This window comes from Mus caroli, unplaced genomic scaffold, assembly GCF_978045245.1.
Source record: "Mus caroli unplaced genomic scaffold, Mus_caroli_1 scaffold_15, whole genome shotgun sequence".
NCBI classification, from domain to species: Eukaryota; Metazoa; Chordata; class Mammalia; order Rodentia; family Muridae; genus Mus; species Mus caroli.
In genome coordinates, this window is record NW_028227270.1 from 57,057,901 (window position 1) to 57,080,638 (window position 22,738).

General features: G+C 45.3%; 1 protein-coding gene across 11 annotated transcripts in view; it reads right to left on the bottom strand.

Moving 5' to 3' along the window:
* Aopep (aminopeptidase O (putative)) overlaps positions 1–22,738 on the bottom strand; it is a 322,738-nt gene that overhangs the window by 75,205 nt on the left and 224,795 nt on the right. For 10 of the 11 annotated variants that reach the window (XR_015045416.1, XR_003834639.1, XR_003834638.1 and 7 more), the window contains 2 exons: positions 21,840–21,883; positions 11,480–11,540 (listed from right to left, as the gene is read on the bottom strand). Coding sequence is in view for 7 of the 11 variants with exons in the window: in XM_029468263.2 (XP_029324123.1) it covers positions 11,480–11,540; positions 21,840–21,883 (105 nt within the window). In the remaining 4 variants the exon portion in view is untranslated. The remainder of the gene's footprint in view (positions 1–11,479; positions 11,541–21,839; positions 21,884–22,738) is intronic. The other variant, XR_015045417.1, reaches the window with a different exon arrangement.

The following is a 22,738-nucleotide window of genomic DNA, read 5'->3' on the forward strand; positions in this document are numbered from 1 at the left end:
AATATGCCGTAGGTATCGAGGAAGCCCCATTGAGAGTCACTGCCTCGAAAACCCAGATGCTGATTTTTACCCATCAAGCTGTGCAGTGATGCTAGGTGATGTCATGCAGTGCCATGGCGCCAACTCCCCAGCCTGCTCCTTGAATTTAGGAGGGATACCGTGCTCATATAAAGACAGATAGTTCTTATAGAGAGTGTTGAAACGGAAAAGGGAAAAAAGAAGCTGGGGCAGCTTTTACTGAAGTGGAGTAGCTCCCAGGGACAGACATGTATTTCCAGTAGCTATCTTCCTTCCAGCTTTCTGAGTTTACACAATCCTTTCTAAAGAGCTCTCGTGATAGAACAGCTTCATTACAGTAGAATCCTTCAGGGCAGTCTTGCTTGCTATGAGGGGCATGAAAGACTCTAAAGGTCTGTATGAGTGCACAACCACCACAAGCCTGAAAAAAACCAAAAACCAAACAAACAAAAAAACCAGGCAATGCTCACACGTTCCAAGATGGCCCCTCACACAGTACCTTAATAGCAATCACATGGCTTGCTTACAAAAGAAGCTTGCTGACTTGTGAATGAGCTGGGGTTTGATTCAGCCTCCAAACTGAACATGGCAAATACCAGAGTCAACCTCTACAGCTCCTTTTAGGTGTCCGGTTCTGGGGCAGAGGCCTCTGTGCCTTGCTGATCAAGCACACTGAGCTCACTGGCAGAGTCTGTCAGCTGATATCCAGCACACTGCACATGGATACACTGTTGTGCTTGAACAAAGTAAACATCACAGCAAGTATCTGGACCAAGTATGTGAAGAATATGAAATCGAAGGATGCCAAGTGTTTAGAACGTACTTAGAAAAGGAATGTTTAACAAAAGCCATTTCTGAGGATAACACAATTATAGTTCCTATCAACCAATTCCAGACCTACTCATGAGAGTAGAAGTGGGCTGAGCCTGAGCTTTAATTAGGCTCCTCTGTGATCCGGATGGCCTGTGGTCCCTGACCCAAGTGCATGGGGCTATTCTAGCAGGGAGTCAGCCTAGCTCTTTGATAAATCATTTGAACCACTCACTATCAAATCCATCTCTCTCTTCTGTTGGAGAGAGGATCTAGTTCACAGCCTTAGCTTGCTTGGACTTTACTATTATACAGAGCAAGACAACCCCTAGTGTACTGTAACCTCCTGTGTCTGTCTCTCAGTGGGGCCACAGGAATATGATGCCATCTTTCCAAAGCTAGTTGTCCTTGCCTCCTTCTCCTTCTGCTTCAAAAGGCACAATAGATTTATTTCAGTTTACTAAACAAATACTAGATCTCTCTCCTGTGGTGCCACATGTCTGAAAGTATTTGCATCAATTTGGCCTAGTTTAAATTTTTCATTTTTTTCCCCCTCAAGGAAAAAAAAGTTCTCTAATGCTCTTTGACCAAGAAAGCCATTCTGACATGAATCATACATAAGTTCTATGAGCTTCCTTTAAAAATACATGGACAGTTGGGGAGCAGCTCAGGGGTAAGATGCATGCCCAGCACACATGAAGCCTCTACCAGCACATGTCCACCTACACACACGTAGTACTCAATCTGAGGTCCTTAAGGATGCAGGCCTTCAGTTTCACTCCACCATCAAATTCTCTGGGGATCTTCCCTCATCCTTGCCAGGATCTGGGCATTACACAATTTGTATTTCAACCATTTAACTTGTTCTCCAAGGCTGTATACTTACTCATTTTAATGCATATGTATGTATGCATGCAGTTGTGGTGCGTATGTGTGTATATGTACATGTTTGTGGAGGCCTGGAGTCTTCATGAAGGCAGTTCCCCTCCTTTGAGATAGAGCCTCTCACTGGGAGCTATTCTTCTAGCAGGGACTTAACAATTAGTCTAGATTGTCTGGCTCTGAAGCTCTGGGGATCCCTGTCTCCGACTCCCCAGGCCTCGGATAATAAAATAAGCCTAGGGGCCACTGCACCTAGAATTTTCTCTTAGGTTCTGGAGATCACTCATAAAGCCTGTGGTTTACCAACTAAGCCACTCCTTCCCATGCCTTCTTTAACGACTCCTGTGGGTGTGGACGAGTCCCCGTCCAGCCCGTGTGCTCTCTAGCTACATACTATTGGCCACATAGATTTAATGCTACTTTTTAGGTATCAGTGCAAATGAACAACTCTACACATGAAAGTTCCGAGTTGAAAACTAAGGGACAAGAGTCAGTCTAACTTCTTCTCTCTGCACTGAATCACATCATCCTATTGAGGAGGAGAAAGGTATAACCCTTCACCCAGGAAGTTATCTTTCCAACAGGCCTGTTGGCCCACCTGTCCATGCTGTGAAATAGTCACTCAAGCAACTGTTATACCATCAAAAGCCTCTGGTGAGCCCTGCATCACAAGTCCCTGTGGGACCTGTGTCCTGCCTTACTGACTGACACCCTTGGCAGATCTTGCTCTCCACACATAACAAGCAACCACATACCAGTTCATAATGGAAGCTGGAAGGGAAAGATCATGACTCAAACACATCACAAGGTGGAGTCTCTCAGTAATTTAAAAGCAATTTACTCTTCCATCACTGGAGCAGTAGACGTGGTTTTGGGAGGGGCAGAGGGTAAGTGTGAGGCTGATGGAGAAGGGCTACTATGACCCCTCTCCCAGCAGGAATCAGGAACCATCCTCTGCGTGTCAGCCCTGTTTCTGACATAAGCATATCACAGACTTTGGTTACCTGACAGCTCACATGGGCACATTAGTTCCCCCCCTCACCCAGTATCTTCCCGATTTCTGCCTCAAACCTGCCTGTCCTTCGGAACCAGCTTCCAGTATCCCCATAGCCTCTGTGCTTTCCATAGCAAGAGCTCTGTAAAGCTAGCTGTTGGGTTGCTTTCTGGTTTAGGTTGATTATTTATGTATGCACGTTTCCCTGCTGAATTTCACTGAGACTTAAGGGAAATACTGCTTCTTTCGTCTTTCCTTCACTCACAGCCCCTCACGAAGAAGGACACCTGGGCACAGGAAAGGCAATGGGATGGGAAGGGTCATTTCAGCAAGTGCTTCCTACTATACTGTGGGGCCTTGTGTCAGGATGGGTCATAGTGGATCCTTGAACAGGGCACACACAATGCCAGTACAGGTAGCACTGTGAGAGAGAAGAACAATCCCTTCTTTTATTTCTTATTTATTTTACCAGACATGACCTTCAGGTTTTTTTGGTTTTTGTTTTTTGTTTTTTACTAAGTAATCAACATCATTTGGGACCAAAAACTATTCCTCCATGGGGTTAAACTGTGTGAGGCTGGCTAGTGACCTTTATTGTGTTGAAGATTTCCTAGAAAATTGGAACTTGTCAGGAAATTGGTGGTGAGCTTTGATGTGGGCTGAGCTGTCTCTTCTCAGGTTGACGTCATAAACCTGCAGTAGCTCAGCATGACTGCACTGGAGGCAGGACCCATCACAGTAAAATAAAATCGCTTGTCCAAGCCTTAATCCAGTGTAACGGGTGTCCTTACAACGGGGACATAGGGGCAGAAATACGAATGTGTGTGTGAGACACTGACACACATGCACAGGCATGCACACATGAGGGGTGGGGAGGGAAGCTATCTGCTAGCCAAGGAGAGAGGCCTCAGGAAAAGCCAACTTTGTGACTTTAGATTTCTAACTTTGAAAAACTGTAAGAAAATCAAATTGCTGTTGAAGCTGCTCTGCCTGTAGTACTTTGCTATAATAGCCTAGCAAACAAAGTTGAGTACTGAACTATAAATGCCAAAGTTAAAGAAAATTAGACTAAAAATGAAAAAGTGACTCAGCTGAGTAGTATGGCATTTGAAGAAGCTGTGGAAAGGACCAGACACCTTGATGGACAGAGAGGGGCCACCGCGGGTCATCCTCACTTCAGATGCTGCCTCAAGCAAGCCAGAGAGCTCCATCAGTGCATCTTCAAGATGCTCAGTCAAAAAGTGTGGATGAACTACTAAACAAAATGATAGTGAACTTATCCAGAGGTCGGCCATGGGTACCTCCACTATTAGCAAGAAATAACCGCCCCACAGTTAGTACGACAGGAATCTAATCTGATGAAAATTTCAGAAACAGTCCTTTCTTGATTGATCACGAAGTGTCAAACTTTTATAAATGCCGGGTGATTAACTATTCTAATGGCCTCTAAGATTACATGAAAAAAAAAATTACAGGAATGTGCTAAAAGAAGCCTACAAGCCATCATCCCGATAAAGCAGCTCTCATTCTCTATCCGGAACACCCACCCTTGGCTAAGACCACCTCCTCCCAGCTCCATAACTGCAGCATTTTCTCTGTAGAGCCTCTGGCTTCCCTTATTGGCTTGTTTGACCTTTGGCAATTTCTTGATGTTTGCTTGGAAATGAAGTGGCATATTCCCAAGATGGCAAAATAACTTTCTGCTCTCAGTTCTGGGATTCAGGGGCTAGTGTGGGAATTCAGGTGGCTCTCAGCCTGTTTCTGGGACACATGATACAGCTAGTCTGACAGCCATCCTCTCCTTTGTGCTGTCCTTGCTTCTGCTGATGCTACTACTAGGACATTCTTCTGAGAAGGTCTAGGTGCAGATGGACCCCAGGTTCACTTAAGTTAGCAAGAAAACATGTACAGATCTCTGGAAACAAGTTGACTAGGAGTAGAAATTGAGAGCAGACACAAGGTGGGGATTAGTTCCTACCCTTGAGAGGCCATCTCTACTTTGACTCACAGAGTTTAGATAGTTTTGCTCATATCTGCTCTGTGGATGACTCTAAGATACCATGACTCACCTGATAACTCAGCTAACAGCTGCAGAGCGGTTTTGCATACTGGAACACATAGGCCATGTCAACAGTTCTGTACACCCAGACACACAGGTCACATAACAGTTCTCCTCAACAGCACACAGGCTGTGTGAACAGTTCTGCTCAGTAGGACACACAGGGACCACACAGAACAACAGTTAAGCTTGTCAGATGTCTGGGTGAGGAGATGGGAAAAGCTGGACCTAGGCAAGCACTTGGAATCCCAGTGCTGGGAGGTGGAAGGGAGAGGCTCTTGGGAATTTGCTGGGAGCTGCAGGGTCTGTGAGCCTGAGGAGATGACTCAGCAATTCTTGCACCCATGTTGGGTGGTATGATGCTACCAGGAACTCTATCTAGCACATGCACTCACACAAACACACAAACACACACTCATTCATTCACACATACTCACACACTCATATACACACACACTCATACAATACTCACCCATACATTCATATACACAAACACATACTCACATACTCATACACACACTAACACACTCAAAACACACACACTAACACTCTCATACATTCATACATGCATACTCATACACACACACACACAATCACACACATACACACTCATAACACACACACACACACACTTATACAAATAAAAATAAGTCTTTAAATAAATGAAGTAGAGAGTGATAGAGGACACTGGCTGTCAGTCTCTGCCACCTTACTTACATGCATAGCTCCCTCCTCCCCAAGTATACATGCACATGCACACACCATATATACGCACTTTTTTAATTATTAATTTTTTAGCTGTCATTTTTGTAAATTTTTTTTAAGTCAGAGACTTGCTATGTAGGCCAGGCTCAGTTCAAACTCACAATCTTTGCTTCAGGGCTGTGGTTACAGACCTACTCTATCACACTCAATGCAGGTGCTACATCTTTAAAGTAAGGCATAGCAGATAAAGTTTTTGTTTTTCAAAATAATATTTTTATTGTTCTTTGGGAATTTTACCTCATACACCCCAATCACTCTCACCTCCCAGTACTTCCATGTCATCCCTTGTGACCTACATCCCTTCCCAAAAAAGTTCAATCTGTATTGTCCATATACTTACTAGAGCATGGTGAAACTCCCATTGGCCCACCCTCTAAAGAAAATTGAGTCCTTCTCCACCTACAGAGTTGCCAAAAGCAATGAGTTGTGGAAAGCTACATCTCAGCATCTTTATCACAGTTTTTAAAAGACTTATTGGGCCACCATGTGGTTGCTGGGAATTGAACTCAGAACCTCATGAAAAGCAGTCAGCGCTCTTACTCACTGAGCCATCTCTGCTGCCCCCTTATCACAGTTTTTAAGAGTTGTCTTTGATGGCTTCCTGGGGTGGTAAGGGTTGTCACTTAAGCCTTCCATACTCCTCCTCCTCAGATGTGCATCTGCAATCATCAGTAGCACTGCCAGAGGAGCCTCCTTGTGCTTTACAGTCAGTAGGAGGTCAGATCATGGGCTTGCTCATGGTTTCTGGTGATATGGCTTCAGTAGGACCCCCAACACAGACAAGACACTCAGAGGCAGCCTGGACCATGGGCATCAACATGGCCTCATGTGGCAATGTAGGCCACTCACATCAGTGTGGCGCTCTGCAGCAGCATGGCCTATAGACATCAGGTTGGCTTCAGGCTATAGTTTGGATCATGGACATCTGCATAGTCTTCAGTGGTTAACATGGGTCACAGACATCAACATAGACCCCCAGCTACTCTAGGACCATGGACCCAGACATGGCCCTTGGTGGTAGCATGGCTCAGACATCACCATGGTCTCAGGAGGCAGTGAAGGCCACATAGATTAGTATGGCCCCATGGCAGCACAGCTTGTAGACATCAACACGGCCTTAGGCTGCAGCATATACCACGGATGTCCGCATGACACATGATCCTGGGCAACATCCTGAGCCACAGTGATCCAACTGAGGAGGTCCAGTCCAGAAAGTGAACCATTATTCATCTTGGCTTCTTTCATTGTCCAGAAGCAGGGCAATCCCATGGCCCAGTGATACGTGCAGGGCTGAGTCTGCATCTACATAAACTACAGGTTACTGCATTCTACCCTCCAACCGAACTGTTTACTAATGTGACACCCACCGACCCCCATGTACTCCATTCAGCTACTCCAGCTTCTACTAAAGTCCCAGATGAGGTTTTAATGAATTAGTTCATCTTGTAGCATCTGAAGGACTGGTCCAAGACCCCTGTGGGCATAAAACCCGGTGACACTCCAGCCCCTTACATAAAGTGGTGCAGGTACAGCATGCGGTCTTCCTGCCCAGTTTGTTCAAAACCAGAGGGCAAAATCAGAGGGCACACTGCTGCTCCAGGGGGTCTGTAGGTGTTCAGAGGCAGTTTCTTTAAAAATATTTTTACCTGTAGCTGGCTGACCTCATGTAGCAACCAAAGGAATGGGCACCAACTGTACTGTGCACTCCAACACTACCATTTCAAATGTGGCCAAAAAAATTTATATTAGAGAAATGCTTCACTTTTTTTTTCTTTTTTCTTTCTTTCTTCTCCTCCTCCTTTCTTATTAGTATGAGGCTTCATAATCTGGTACACATTCCATCTCAACCCAAATGCTGAGTTTTAATCATAAACGCTTGGGTTTTATTTTTATTACATAAAATCTACAGTTGAAAAGTGGGTTTATTATTATACCTGAGATGTATCAAGCAATATAGATTTATTAACTTTTAAATTTAGACAAATTTAATTAAGATTAGACTTAAGATTCAGCCACTGAGGCCAGCTGTTCACACAGGCCTGCAATCCCACTCAGGAGGCAGAACTATCAAGGTCTATGAGTCCCAGGACTACATAATGGGACCCTGTCTCACCAAATACACACACACACACACACATACATACATACATACATACATACTACACACATATATATTAATTGACTAATTAATTAGTCCAGGTGTCCATGTGTGCTAGATATAGTTCTAGTACTCAATGCCATGTGTTTCTGTCACTTCTCTATCAGACAAAGGGCTTCTGAGCACCAAAAAAGGCTAAGCAGAAAAACCAGAACCATGCGTATAGTGGCAAGAACTATGGGGATGCTTCAGATGTAAAGCTTCTTCCTGGCAGGGACGAGAAGGACAGCATGAGAAACATGTAAGGTCAAGTTGTAATGAATACAAAACAGAAGAGAGAGAATGTTAGAGAGATAGGAAAGAGCATGTGCAAAGGTGACTGTTGTTTTTGGAGTCTGCTATGCTTGGAAAGTGGGACAAAAAGTCTCTGAAGATGACAGCCTTGGGCAGGACTGAAAGTATCACCAGCAGGCCAGAGAGCATTCTCAGAACACTGCCAATAAAGAGAGCCCTGGTGAGGAAGGATTTGAGCTGTGTTTGGGGAGAACTCACTTGACACTGATGTGGATGATAAACAGACACACAAAAAGAAAAGAGCTTGGCTGCTCCATGACCAATTAGCTACTACACAGCCCAGGCAAAATACAACAAGGAAGTGGTGCAGGTTCTGGGGAATGGGATCAGGACTGTGGAGTTGTTTATGGGGAGGACCTCAGGACTTGACAAGTTCCAGAGGATCTTCCAAGGCTCTGTAGCAATTAAACCAAGGAGGACTGAAGACCTGAATGAAGAAATGCCATCTCTAGTGCATCTGTACTGAGACCATGTAATGGAGGTTGAAACGTGACTAAGGGTGAAGTGGGCCTTAGGGCACACATGAAGAGAAACAGCCACATCAGACTGATCAAGAATGCCAATTAAGTCTCTGGGGAACGGTGTGATGGCAGACGATGGCTTTCACACACATGGGGATTGTGATGGCTGCATGGACACACTAAGCCACTGTACAGAAGGGCTGGCTGTCCTCTGAGGGGTTCTGGAACTAATGCCCAGTAGACTAGGAGACAGCTGTACACTAGTCCAGCCCAGGACTGGAGAGCCGACAACATCAAGAAGCAGCAGTTGCCAACATTTGCTCTTTAGCTTTTATCAAAGGACAAAGGAAAGTAGTGAAGAAACACTGTCTAAAAGCTCAGACCAAGGTCGTGATTTATCTTGAAAAGTATAGATATCGACTACGTAGACCAGAAAGCAAGCATGAGGCTCACAGCCTGCTGTCAGTAGGCCTGGGTTACCTCTGAGACTGACACAGCAGTGGGTCCACAGTTTAGGCTTCTGGGTGGCCTTGCTTCTGGGGCTTACTGTTTTTATTTTATAATTGGCGGGAAACATATCCATCATGCACAGAGCCCTGAGTTCTGTCTCCTGCACCTCAAAATCAAAACAAAAATGGTGTAGAAAGGACAAAAAAATGTAGATATAGATTCTGAATGGTGGCTGAAAAGAGGTGCACTAAACCCTTCTCTTTGGTTACCAGCCACAGAGGTACACACCTGGAGCCCCAGCATTCGGGGAGTACTGAAATGTGGGTGGGCAACTTCAGCTACGAGAAATCCAAAGCCAGTCTGGACTATGTGGGACCCTGCCTCAAATACCACAGTGTGGGGAAAAAAAGTCACCCGGTGTCATTCTAATTTTCCTACTAAAAGCTTTTCATATCCTCAAATAAGTATATAATCTTTTCATAAAAATTGACAAAAGGCAACAAGTCTGAGAACACAGATAATCTCAGTCTCTGCGAGGCCAAAGGCTACAGGATGAGGTGTTCCTTGAGGCTGGATCCAAAGCTTTCGTGTCTGTGGGTCTCATGCCCACTTCTGCTGCTCCTGAAGCTATGCCCACTTATTTTCTCTTTATGATTTATATTCAGCAGAGCTGTGGAGGAAAATTGAGGCAGGCCTTTCCGAGAAGACAAAAAGCCTCTGTAGCCTGTGGGATGGAAACTTCATAAAAGAACACTGGTCTCTGTCATCAGAGAATTCGGTTGCTGGAGGACAGAAATTCTGAGGAGAACAAAGAGCAGAGAGCCTGTTGGTGCTGTGCTGTCACTTCAGGGCAGGCATGCTAGTAACTTTATATTATAATGGCGGGATGAAGAACAAGGTGTCCCATTCACTGCGAGCTCCTGCCACCACAGGCTCTCAGGCCCTGCCAAGCATTTCACTGAAGTGGAAACAAAAAGAAACTTACAAGGAGTGTGAAAGGGGCGGAAAGCAGGTAGGTAGATCACCAGTGGCCACATAAATAACCAGAGAACTGGGGTGCGGTGGTGGGGATGAAAAGACACCCTGTGATTGCTTACCAGCCTAACTTATGCACTAAATCAGGCTTGCTTCTGTCTGCTGCTGTTTTTACTCAACAACTAAGCACCAAGGGAAACGTCAGCTGGGCCTTAAAGATAAGTTATAGCTGCTGAGCCTCATCGCACCTGGCTGTTTTGACAGTAGGTTTCATCAGTTCATGGTGGAAAGCCTTGTCTCTGCTAAAGCTGTCACGAATGCAACTAGATCTTGGGAAGAAAGGTTCATCTCAGAGGCAAATCTTACCCTTTCTTTTTCTTTCTCCCAGTTTGTATGAGGCAACATCCCTTGTTGCCACCAAGAAGAGGGTCGGTCAGTCCTACCTCATATGCCTTGTGGGCGGCCTACTTCCTAGCAGGCACTGCTCAGACTTTAGGAATTCCTCTTTCTTCCCTCCTGGCTAGCTGGTACAAATAAGGGTCCTGTTCTAGAGCAGCCACACCAAGAAGGCCTAGGAGCCTCCAGCAGCCTCCTTAGGCCTATAAGACAAACTCCAGTGAAACTACCAGAGAAGCCTCACCCAAAATACTGCATGGTGAGGTTGGTTCTACAACTTATCACATTCTGAAGTCACCTTCTTAGAAGCCACAGGCTCTCATAACATAGCTGATGCGAAAGTACAGCTGTTAGGGCTCCAGGCAGCATCCTCTCACCTGCTTTGTTTAGTTTATATTTCTTTGATGGTTCCCAGAGGGACTGAGCCAACCAGTAACTTCGAGTGGCTAGCACACAGTTCTGAACTGAAGGCCAAGTATCTCCCAGCGAGCTGATGGTAGCTGGTAGTGACATTTCCCCATGTTGGAAGACTCAACACCCTCCACTTCATTTCACGGCTTGTACCCAGACACTCCAAAGCAGAAGTTCACATAACTAGCCACAAAACCAGAAAGAATAAGCAGAGTACAGGGGGTGCTGACCTGAAAACAGGACCAAACTTTGCTAGGGTCTGTCCACAGCCACCAAGGGCTACTACACAGTTAGCCTGGTCCTTAGGCCAGCATCTGGACTAGGGAGGAACCTGGATTACCCAATAGATCCTAGAAACATGGACCTTCCCATGGGGATTTCTCTTTCACAGATACCCATGAATTAAAAGAGAGAAAAAGTTGAATCCAGGGTCCCAAGACAAAGCAATGACTAGGTGGAGATGCCAGCCTGATGCATAAAACAACAGGGAGGAAGCTAAAAGATAGGGTTGGAATGGAAACAAGTACAACGGTCAGGTAAAGCTGTGGCAAACCAGATCACCTGTTTGGCTATACCCAAGCAATCTGCTTCACCTACTGAAGGTATTAAACTGTTGCTTGGAGACTCTACCCAAAATGCTTTGCATGGCCTCACTTACTACACAACACATGGCCACTATCACATTCACCTACATCCCACAGGGACTCAAGCCAGCATTTTCCTGACAGTTACTTTTATAGACACATTACTGCCATGGTTGAGAGGCTAGTAAGCTTTACTCTATTCCTGAAACAGTTGGCAGGTACCTTAGGTATTCCGGAACACTCAAGCCAATCGCGGATGATGTTCTCAACAGACAGGCCGAGCCTTCAAAAACAAAACAAGAACCAAAGAGTTAAAAAAAAAAAAAAAAAAAAAAAAGGCTTCAGAACACAAAGAGCCAGGACATGGCTAAGTATTCAGGCAGAGGAGGTACTCTCTTGAGGATGAGCACTGCCCCACTGGTTGGGGTGTGGGAAGGAACCCATCACGTTAGGGTGATCTCTCCAGTGAACAGTAGTGTCTGCACACTGAAACTGATGAAGCACCGGCAGGCTGCTAGTGTGGCAACAAGTCTATGAAATGGGCAGTAACAATGGGCCGCAAGAACAGGGCACAGTGTGATTGGCCCACCTGTTTGTTTTCCAGGCAGACTCACATCAAAGCCCCTCTCTGTGCAGTATTATGAATATTTATTACATTGGTTGAAATGTAAGTGCTTTCTTGCCCTGCTGACTTACTGGTCTATAAAATCATTAAATATCTGGTATAGTAACAGCTGGCAGTCTTCCTTCGGTACCAGGCAATTCCTGCTCATGCCCAATATCTGCTCACTTAGCCAAAACCTTAGGCAGGAAGAAGGCAGCCTGCTTCCTTGGGTATACTCATCACTCTCTGCCCCCTCGATCTAGCACACTTGGGATGGAATGGTTTGGTGGCATCACGTTTACTGTCTTCTTGAAGGATGGACACTCTCTACCAGCTAACCCCAGCACTCAGCACTCACCTCGGTTCCTGGTAGGAAAGTGGGTTTTTGTGGAGATATTTTTATCTGAATGAATAAAAACACATTTCTTGGGGCAGGGAGATGGTTCTATTAAAAGCCTTGGCTGTTTAAGCCTGGTGGCTAGAGTTCCATCCTAGGACCTACACAAATGGCACATCATGGCAATCCCAGCACTCCTATCAGGAGAAGGGAAGTAGAAACAAAACAACTGTCTCAAAATGTGTGGGCCAGATAGCAGGAAACAAAAGAGCCCCTGCCCTAGCAGGGTGAAATTGAGAGCTGACTCTCCGGAGTAGTCATCTGGCATCCATGAGCAGGTACATGAACACACACCTGCACACAAATAAATTTAAGTCCCCAAGTAAATCCCCTCTACAATTTCTCTATTGATGACAGAAGTTGTAGAAATATGAAGGATGCTGAGGTGCGACAAGGCTGAGTGTAGCCTACTGTGGGCATCTGGTCAGGAATCAGCCTTCAGTGGGCTGAAACACAGGGCATATATGATGAGGGTCTGAGCTTCTACAGCCAGTGCCTCACAATAGGATAGGCAGATGATGGGGAGCGGGCCTAAGAAGACAGCCGGTCAGGCCTTTCTGGTCCCTGTAATCAGTGGCATTTCCAGGAACGCCTCACAAGAAAGCTGAGGACCTCCACTGCTGGCCTTTTCATCACCTGCTACCATGTAACACCATCAATCCAGTGCAAACAGCCAAGCTCTCTGTACATCTTATACTCAGAGACAGATTGCTCCTCAGAGCACCATCAGGAGGATCACTGTCTTCCCTTGAGCTTGGGCAAAGGTCCCAATACACCCTCAGTGGACTTGACTGACCAGACAGGACTATGAGGGTAGGTCTGGCTGGCCCCTTGGGGAAAAACAGGAGAGAAGGTCCCAGAAGACAGGCCTAGAAACTAGTATACACAGAACTGGCTCCAGTGCTCAAAACCCAGGGCTTCTCAGGATGAGCACAGGAAACAGACCCCTCCACCAAGTAAACTGTGTCCCAGTGGCATCATCAATGGTAGGTAAGGTGCTGGACAGAGTGCCTTTGTTCCAAACAAGAATAGGCCTTCAACTGAGTTGTCTCAAGTGAACAGAAATCAGTCTTATATGCTAGCCTCACACATCTCAAGGGAAAACAACAACAAACCATTATTTTCTGGGATGTAGGTAGGAAGTGTTGTTTACTGGCTTAATTTCTATCCAGACTCCTGTGAGCTACACTCTGGCATTATCTTAGTGACCCATAGAAAAGCCAAAGTCAGAGGCACTTCTAAGGCTGCCATGCACCTGGCATCTAGGAAAACAGGTCTGGGGAGAAAACAGTATATGGGGAGAGACAGCACTTAGAATGCTTAGTAGCATGGATGGTCAGAGTCAGACACAGAGGATGCATCTGAGAGTTCATAGGAACTGGGATTACATGTCCTGAAAAGGCAACATCTGAGTGGTGACTTAATTGCCATTTCTGAGTGATTCTACAAAAGATGGTGAACAGCTGTTGGGCATCACCACAGAGGAGTAAATTCAGGATACAACATCATTTCCTTTGTGGAATTTCCATTGCAAGACTCTTCTTTTCATGTCATAAAGAGAGGCTGGGAGCAAAGACTGAGAAAGTAGGTGTTGAGCATTGTCCCAAGTCCTCAGGCAAGGAGCCCAAGGGTCACGCAAACATCTGTATGAGACAAGCATCTGGTGGGGATACCATGCCCAGAGTAGAGGGGAGCTGAGGTGAAAACATCCCAGAGAGTCACTGTGTCTGAAGAATAGATGATGGGTGCTTCATAAGATGCTACAGCTTGTAGAATGTGCATCTGTGATATGGAAGACCATCTTCTCACTCAGGGAAGATAAATGGGTAGAGGATACCAACACTCAGAGAGGCTAGGGAAGGGGTGCCACTTGAACATGTAGTCGAGCAGGAACAGTGGAGATGGAGGAGACACAGAGTAAGAAGACACGCCTACATGCCTGTCCCACAGAGACAAGGTGTAGATAAGGCTTGGCCCAGCCAGTAGCACCTAGCATGGTGTGAGAACAGACTACAAAACAAGGAAGAAGCTAGAGGCAGGGAGGCCACATGGCAAGCTGCTGATTTGCTGGTATGTGTGCATGTGTGTGCATATGCACTTATTTTAGAGATATAGTCTATGTAGCACAGGATGATTTCAAACTCAAGGTCCTTCTACCTCAGTTCCCTGAGTATGTGCCACCCATGCCAAGGACATAGAATGCTGGGGAAGGGTATGGAAGGCTGAAAGACTGGCAGTAGACTCTGGCTTCTATTAATCTCTACCAGACAGTATTCCCCAGAAGGCACGTGACCACTACTGTGCCTATCTTTGGCCAATGCTGATAGCTTGTTCACTGGCTAGTAGTGAAGCAGATACTGCTGCCATATTCAGTTTCTTCACACAGACTCTCTGGTGGCACTAAAACAGGAAAAAAATAAAGTTCTCTCTAAGCACTGCCAAGTGGAGGCACAGAAGTGGTAGCTGCCATCTATGTACTTACTATATAAGAGCAGTACAGAAAACATCCACCTAAGCCTTAGAGGAACAGCACAAATCCAGTGTTGTTGTGCACTGCATGGAATTGAACAAAGTCCTCAGGGCTTAGGAAACTTACCTAAGGCTGCGCAGACAGTACCTGAAGAGCTGGGATTGAAATTTATAAAGCTCTGCTTTCCTTCCTGTGTGGAACCTGGGCTTCATCACGAATCCCTTTCTGCTGTGGTATAAACACACCACAGACACAGAGCCTGTGCATCTGTGCATGTGTGCCCAACATAGCTGTCCCTTCTTGCTAACACTTCTCACCCCTAAAGGTGGCCTGCTTCCTGCTGTGGCTGCCCTGCTTGTCAGCTCTCCAATTACATTTTAAGAGAAGAAGAGAGCCTTTAGGGGCAGAGATGTGAGAACAGGAGAGCTCTCTAGGCTAGTCAGGAGCAAAAACTCTCCTGCCTTAACTGAAGACAGTTTGAATTTTCAGGCCACTTTTCTCTGGAAAGATTGAAAGCATCTTATAAGCACAATCATTTGGTCCTTATGGAAGCTATGTGAAGTGGATGATGACCACCTGAGCAAGTGTTCAGTCTACAACCTAGGTGGATTCTGGCCAAAGTCAGAATTGCTGGAGGGACTTCTAAGCTCTGCTGTTAGTGCACTAAGCCTGTCTGGGAACCGTGGAGTAAAATGTTAGGCGATCAGAAGAAGAGTCATGCATTAATACTCGCCCCCTAAAAAGCAAGGGAGCCACCACAGAATGATACTTCTTGTTCCACCCCCGCCCTGGGAAAAAGTGGACCATGTGGCTTCAGAGCAAAGTGAGCATCTATGATAGTTTTGCTGCTTTGATCATTACTATAGAAATGGCACAGCAGTGATTAAGTGAACAGCTGCCTGTCACAGTCACCACAGTGTCTAAGCTGGTGGTGCGTGTTTTCCCTCTGAGGTCACTCAAATGATCCCAGCAGACAAGCAGAGGCATTTCCATGTAGCCAGGACCCAGGACACACAGAAAATGACCCATCTGCATATCTCATCACTACAGAAACTGATTTTATGCAGCAGATAGCTAACTGGATACAGACCCAAGGTGCATGACCTTCAGATCTGTACTAGGGCATTCACTTTTCCCACCCTACGGCTGAGACCTGGTACTGGGAGCAGCAGGCAGTGCTACCCACTGGCTGCCTGCATGTGTGTGTATGTGTGTGTGTGTGTGTGTGTGTGTGTGTTTACCACACTTCACATGGCAGCGTGGAGTTTCCATGGGCTATCTTGAGACCCTCTGGACTATAAATGTGGGCATAATTAGTTAATAGAGAAGGAACCAGAACGTGCTTCTCTCCCTGATACAACACTGCTTAGAAAAGTAAGCTGTGTTCAGAGCCTAGAAAGGGAACACGTAAGTGATCTCTCCATGACGTGGACGTGAGCAGAAATAAGCACAGGCTTGCAGGAAGACAGGTTGCACACACCTGGACGTCTTGCTGTTGACTTCTGAGCTGCTGTGTTGAATGAAGCAGCAACTATCACCTGTGTCTATTATGGGCCCATCAGCTTGCTGGTGACTGGGTACCATGCTGCTATCATTCTTGGCTCCTGCCTTCAGCCTCCTGGGATTTTAACCCTCACATTTTCCCTCTACAACCCAGCACACACTCCCACCAGTTTCACATGAAACAAATGCCAGGCCTCAACAACTTTGAATGTTTATGTTCTGGACAGAGAAAAGGATCAGAGTTTGGAATGGAAATGTCCTTGTCTGAGAGCACAACTTAAATTCTATACAGGTTTTTAAATTGCTGATAAATTATCCTTTTTATGTCTCAGAGCTCTCCATGGTGTTGCTCATTTTCTTGATCAAAACAAAGCATTTGTGCTCAGGTAGATAATGAAGACTGCTTATGAGGCAGGGCAAATGAGTGCTCCCTGCTCTGTGGGGGAGGAAAAGGGGGAAGGGGGCAAACAAACAGATGAACATGCACACACAAATACTGTAATTGATGGGCAAGATTAATCAGTAGCTGTGGCTGACACCAGAACCTGGGGACCAAGGTTGTTGGACCAGCTATTCTCCGGGGGAGCATAGGTTTTTGGCAGGGGGAGGATGGTACATGGGTCCTTCTAGATGGCCTCCTGAGCACTATCTCTTTCCCCTCAATACTGATTCCAGGGACAAGTAGCTACCCACTGCACTTCAGAATGTAGCTCATGGGTCAAGAAAGAAAAGCCAGGCTCACATCTGATTTCTTCATTCAACTTGACAACTCACCCATTTTTAACTGTGGTACCTCTCAAACAACCCATGACTCTGTTCTTTGCTTTAAAGCCCACTGGCACTGTAACCATCACTGAAATAATTCCAGTTCTCAAGATCTTTTGACTCAAATGTACTAGTGTTATCTAGTAGAGCTTCTAGCCTCCCATTCCTCTTCACTCCCCAACATCCTAAGACCTAGGCTCTGCCTTTAGGTCTCATTTCAAATTCAGGGCTGATGAGTCTGCTATCTGTAAACCCCCTGCCCCAGGACCCCGACCTTACAGTACTCTGCATGTGCTGATTCTAATGTCCTGTATGGATGATTATAGTGACCTGAGATTTTGATAGTTGGTTAGGATCTCTTTGAAGGCTATCATTGGATTTATTCTCTCCCTTCTCCCATAGTCCAGACTACAGCCTGTTACAGGAGATGCTCCACAGAGGATGTTAGTAAGTTGGGGCAAGACAAAGGTGCAGAGGAAGCTTGACACTAACCACTCAGTGTGACAGGCGAAGCCTTGCCTGCTCAGCATGGCTCAAGTGCCTAACAGATGTACCAGAGGATCAGTTTGCAACCGGGGCCAAAGATTAGAGGCTCCAGGGGGTAGATGTGCAGTCTTTGGAGGCCCACATAAAATTAGTACAATATGCTGCATAGGTAATAGAGCAAGCCATCTGCTTGAACAGGCAAACTAGATTTTGAGATTAGTTAGCAGGCAAGAAGATGTTTAAGTTTAAAAATGTACTCGAATATACTTGGTGAAGTAGGTTTTTTTTGTTGTTGTTGTTTTGGTTTGGTTTTTTTTTTTTTTTTTTTTTTGGTTTTTGTTTTGTAGGCAAGAGACCACTTTAATATTTAAGGAGAATTCTTAATGAGACTTAAGTCTGCTAAGCAAAGCATGGTCCCACTGGGAAAGGCGTCCCGCCTTGTCAAAGGGATGCAGTGGGTGGTTGGCAGCCACACAGGCCATGGATGCTGCACTAATCTCCACAACTACAACAAAAGTTTCTTTGTGGGCCCAGTGTGTTGCCTCAGTAAATATCTACAACAATAAAATCCAGGCCTGTGGAGCCAGAGGGCTCAGGGCATCCAAATGAACTCCATACCGCATCATGGAGATTAAAAGACACAGACCTCTCGAACTAAAGTGTACTGTGCTTCTGTGAAAACTGCTGTGTTTCTGCCCTAAGAACTTTGTCCTGAAGGAATGCAGTCAGCACTCGGAATGCAAATTTATAACCAACAGAAGAGGCCATATGCCACATCTATAAATTTCTTCCTTTTCACCCTCCTCTTCCTCTTTCCCCCTCCCTTCTTCCCTATTTCCTATGCCTAAGGTCCTAAATAAAGGCCTCTGAACTCTACCAGAGAACCTGAGCTATTGTCCTAGGGGGCAGGTATAAAAGAAAAGGAAATTATTGCCACTATAGCATGGTAGCCAGGCACATGCCTAGCACGTGTGAAGCCTTGAGCTTCACATCCAATACTGAGGAAGAAAGGGGGGAAATACGTATACATTTTAGGTCTACTTCTGAATAATAAATAGCCACATCTGATATCAGTTTTGCAGAAGAATCACCACCTGTGCTGGCTGGTTTTATGTCAACTTGACACAAGCTGGAGTCATGTGAGAAGAGGGAACTTCAATTGATGAGAAACTGCTTCCATAAGATCGGACTGCAGGCAAGCCTGTAAGGCATTTTCTTTGTTAGTGATTGATGAGAGAGGACCCAGTGTATTGAAGATGGTGTCACCCCTGGGCTTGGGGTTCTGGGTTCTATTAGAAAGTGGGCTGAACAAGTTATGAGGAGCAAGCCAATAAGCAGCACCCTTCCATGGCCTCTGCATCAGCTCCTAACTCCAGGTTCCTGTCCTGACTTCCTTCAGTGATGAACAGAGATGTGGAGGTATAAGCCAAATAAACCCTTTCCCAAATTGCTTTGGTCATGGTGCTTCATTATATCAGTGATAACTCTAAGATACCACCATGATATGTCTATAAAAAAAAAAACAACAAAAATACACTTGGGAGGCAGAGGCAGGCAGATTTCTGAGTTCCAGGCCAACCTGGTCTACAAAGTGAGTTCCAGGACAGCCAGAGCTACACAGAGAAATCCTGTCTCAAAAAAAACCAAACCAAAGCAAACCAAAAACAAAACAAATAAAAACCAGGAAACATTTAAAGCCATCCACACAACACAGTTCCTTAGCACAGCCTCCTGAAAGCCTGTTGTCTTACCCAGTTATTGAAGTTACAGTTTATGCTTGTGAATGAGCACAGAATGGCAGGAATCAAGAAATCCATTGACTCTGAATGAAGCATGGATTGGCTTCATGTTTGCATGTTCCTGCTTTATTAATGTTTGTTCTGTAAGATGGCTTAACGGATAAACGTGCTTGTTATGCAAACCTGATAGATGGTATGAGCTCACTCTCTAGAACGTACACTAAAGGTAGAGGAGAGACTTCACTCCACAAAGCTGCTCTCTGACTACATAAACACCTTGCTGTATGCACACTCATACACAAAGAATAATCAGGGTTTAGTCCAGTGGCAGAGTGCTTGTCTGACAAGTGTGAGCCCCTGTACTGGAAAGAAAGACCACAATAGAACCAGGACTAATAGCCAGGCTTCTACCTGCTGGAGGAAGGTGAGCCATAGGGAGGTTTCAACAAAGTCACCCAGGGTAGATCCACTGTATAGAAAAAGCCTCCATGTCCTCGCAGTACCCCCTTCTCTAGATCTAGCCTGGTTGCATAATAAGTTACCCTTGAGACATCTAATTAAACTGCCTATCAGACAGGCCCATCAACATACAAGTGACTGGCCTTGCATGAATCTAAAACAATATCCATGTCAAAGAATTCATGTCCACACTTGAAAATGTTCACATGCATTAAAAGCACAGCTAAGCCCGAAGGTCAAAGAAAGAAAAGCAATGTCAGTCCTTCAACAAAGAAACACTTAAATTGTTCAACGAGTCCCCTTTGATGTCTGAATGCCAGTTTTCTATTAGAAATGATGCTTTGGGTATTTATATTTAGGGGTTAAGATAGAGCCTTAGAAGAAGCAAGGTGGAGGAATCTACATGGGTAACAGGGCCTCTGGGTTTCCTCTAGAGGCTGTGTGAGGCCAGGTCCCAGGTCTGCAAATGACCACATCCAACAACCAGTGTGTTCTTCCTTTTCATGAAGCTTGCAGGGAACATGAAGATGAGATAGTCATGGGATGGAGCCAGTCCCTGTGGGCTCATACACTAAAGGAAAAGCTACTTAACTTCTGCAACCTCAGCTTTCACAACTCTGGAGCCACACTACCTACGTGGCCCCAAGGTACATACTGGTGACTTATGTCATGTTTCTTCAGTTGTCTTTTTGGTCAAATATGAAAGAAAGATCACATACTAAAAAGAATGTTGTTCACCCATGCTGCTGTTCAGTTGGGTGAGTTCTTGCCTAGCATGTATAAGGGTTTGATCCCTGGCATCACATAAGTTAGTAGTGGTGACACACAACCTGTAATCCCAGTTCTCAGGAGGCAGAGGCAGAGGGCAGAGGGCAGAGGGCAGAGGGCAGACGGCAGACGGCAGACGGCAGACGGCAGAGACAGAGGCAGGAAGTTCAGAAGTTCAAGGTTAGCCTCAGTTATGTAGTGAGTTTGAGGCTACCCTGCCATCCATGAGACCCTAAGTAAGAGTGTTGTTTCAAGGTTGAGTGACATCATACTCTGTTGCTTTCTAATAATCTCCCTGGTGGTGATTATGAGAACATTAAAGTCAGGGCTGATGATGATGCACATAGATCTGTGTGCAGTGCTATGCATAAGAAGTGCTTATGTTTTAATGCACATACAAACCATCAGTTGAGCAACTTGTTTAAACATAGATATCAGCTTTGCTTTTTAACACCTGATAAAATACTATCCACGTGGGTTTAAATGACTTACTCCAAACTCTGAAACTAAAAGGTATGATGGTTAGTTTTAATTACCAACTCAGCACAGTCTAGAATCACTTAGGAAGACAGTCTCAAAGAGTGAGTATCTAAATCAGGTTGGCTTGTGGGTGTGACTATAGGAGAGTATCTTGACTGTTTTGATTGATGGGGACAACTTTGGCTGAAAACATATGGCCGTATTATCTGGTTTTGGACCCTAGGTTGTATAGAGAAAGCTAAGCATCATGTTTAGCGTTCTCTCTGCCTGTGACTGTGATCTCACCAGCTGCTGAAGCCTCTGCTCTCTTGACTTTGCCACAGTGATAGACTATACCCTGGAACTGTGAGCTAAAATATATCCATTCTCCCAAGTTGCTTTTTGTCAGGCATTTTATTATAGCAATGAACGGTGGTCTCAGACAGGAGACCACAAAGTGGCCTCCACCTCAGATTCTTACTGCATATCAGTCTCTGCCTCAGTGAAACGGTATGCCCTTATATAAATCTATACTGACTAGAGCCACCCCAACCTGCTCTTCTGTTTGTTTGTTTGTTTGTCTATTTTTAAAGAAGTGGTCTAGAGTAATTTCCCTGCATCCTCTCATGACAAGCAAGCACTCTATCACTGAGTCCTGCCCAGCCCTCTCCTCCATTCTTAGCTGTGGCAGCTGAAGCCTCAGAGTGCCCTTGGCTGGCTTCCTATTTCACACAGAAGGGGCCTGGGCTGGACATGCTGCTGAAGTCTCAACCTATTTTCTGGTCTATCTGTGACACTAAGAGCTGCCCTAAGTTCCTTGGTGCAGAGAGGAAATCTCAACAGTCAAGGTTGTAACAATGGGTCAAACAAAGGTAGGGCTATTTCAAAATTAAAAGTGAACTGGGGCTCCTAATTCCTATACTGGTACTTACCTTTTGTTTTCTGGAATGTTCTCCAACAGCATTTGAAGAAAATCCTGAAATAAGAAGAAAGCAAACTATTAAAGTGATCTACCCTGAATATCCAAGATATAATTCACAGACCACATGAAGCTCAAGAAGAAGAAAGACCAAAGTGTGGTTGCTTCTTAGAAGGAGGAACAAAATACTCATGGGAGCAAATATAGAGACAAAATGTAGAGCAGAGACTGAAGGAAAGGCATCCAGAGACTGTCCTACCTGGGGACAGGTAGAGTCCCAGATAGAGTCACCAAACTCCAACACTATTGTGGATGCTAAGAAATGCTTGCTGAAAGGACCCTGATATAGCTGTCTCCTGAGAGGCCCTGCCAGAACCTTACAAATACAGAGTCAGATGCTCACAGCCAATCATTGCACTGAGTGCGGGTCCCCAATGGAGGAGTTAGAGAAAGGACTGAAGGAGCTTAAGGGGTTTGCAACCCCATAGGAAGAACAACAATATCAACCAACTAGAACCTCCAGAGCTCCCAGGGATTAAGTCACCAACCAAGGAGTACACATGGCTCCAACTGCATATGTAGCAGAGGATGGCCTTGTCAGGCATCAATGAGAGGAGAGGTCCTTGGTCCTATGAAGGCTGGATAGATGCCCCAGTGTAGGGGAATCAAGGGTGGAGAGGTGGGAGTGGGTGGGTGGGTGAAGGAACACCCTCATAGAAGCAGGGGGAGGTGAGATGGGATAGAGGGTTTCCAGGAGGAGAGGAAACCGGGTAAGGAGATAACCCTTGAAATGTAAATAAATTTAAAAATAAATAAATAAATAAGCAAGCTATCTACTAGTAAATAACTGCCCAACTGTGCTAGGGACCAGGCATCAACACTCAATGTACATAGGGTCCAATCACAACATAA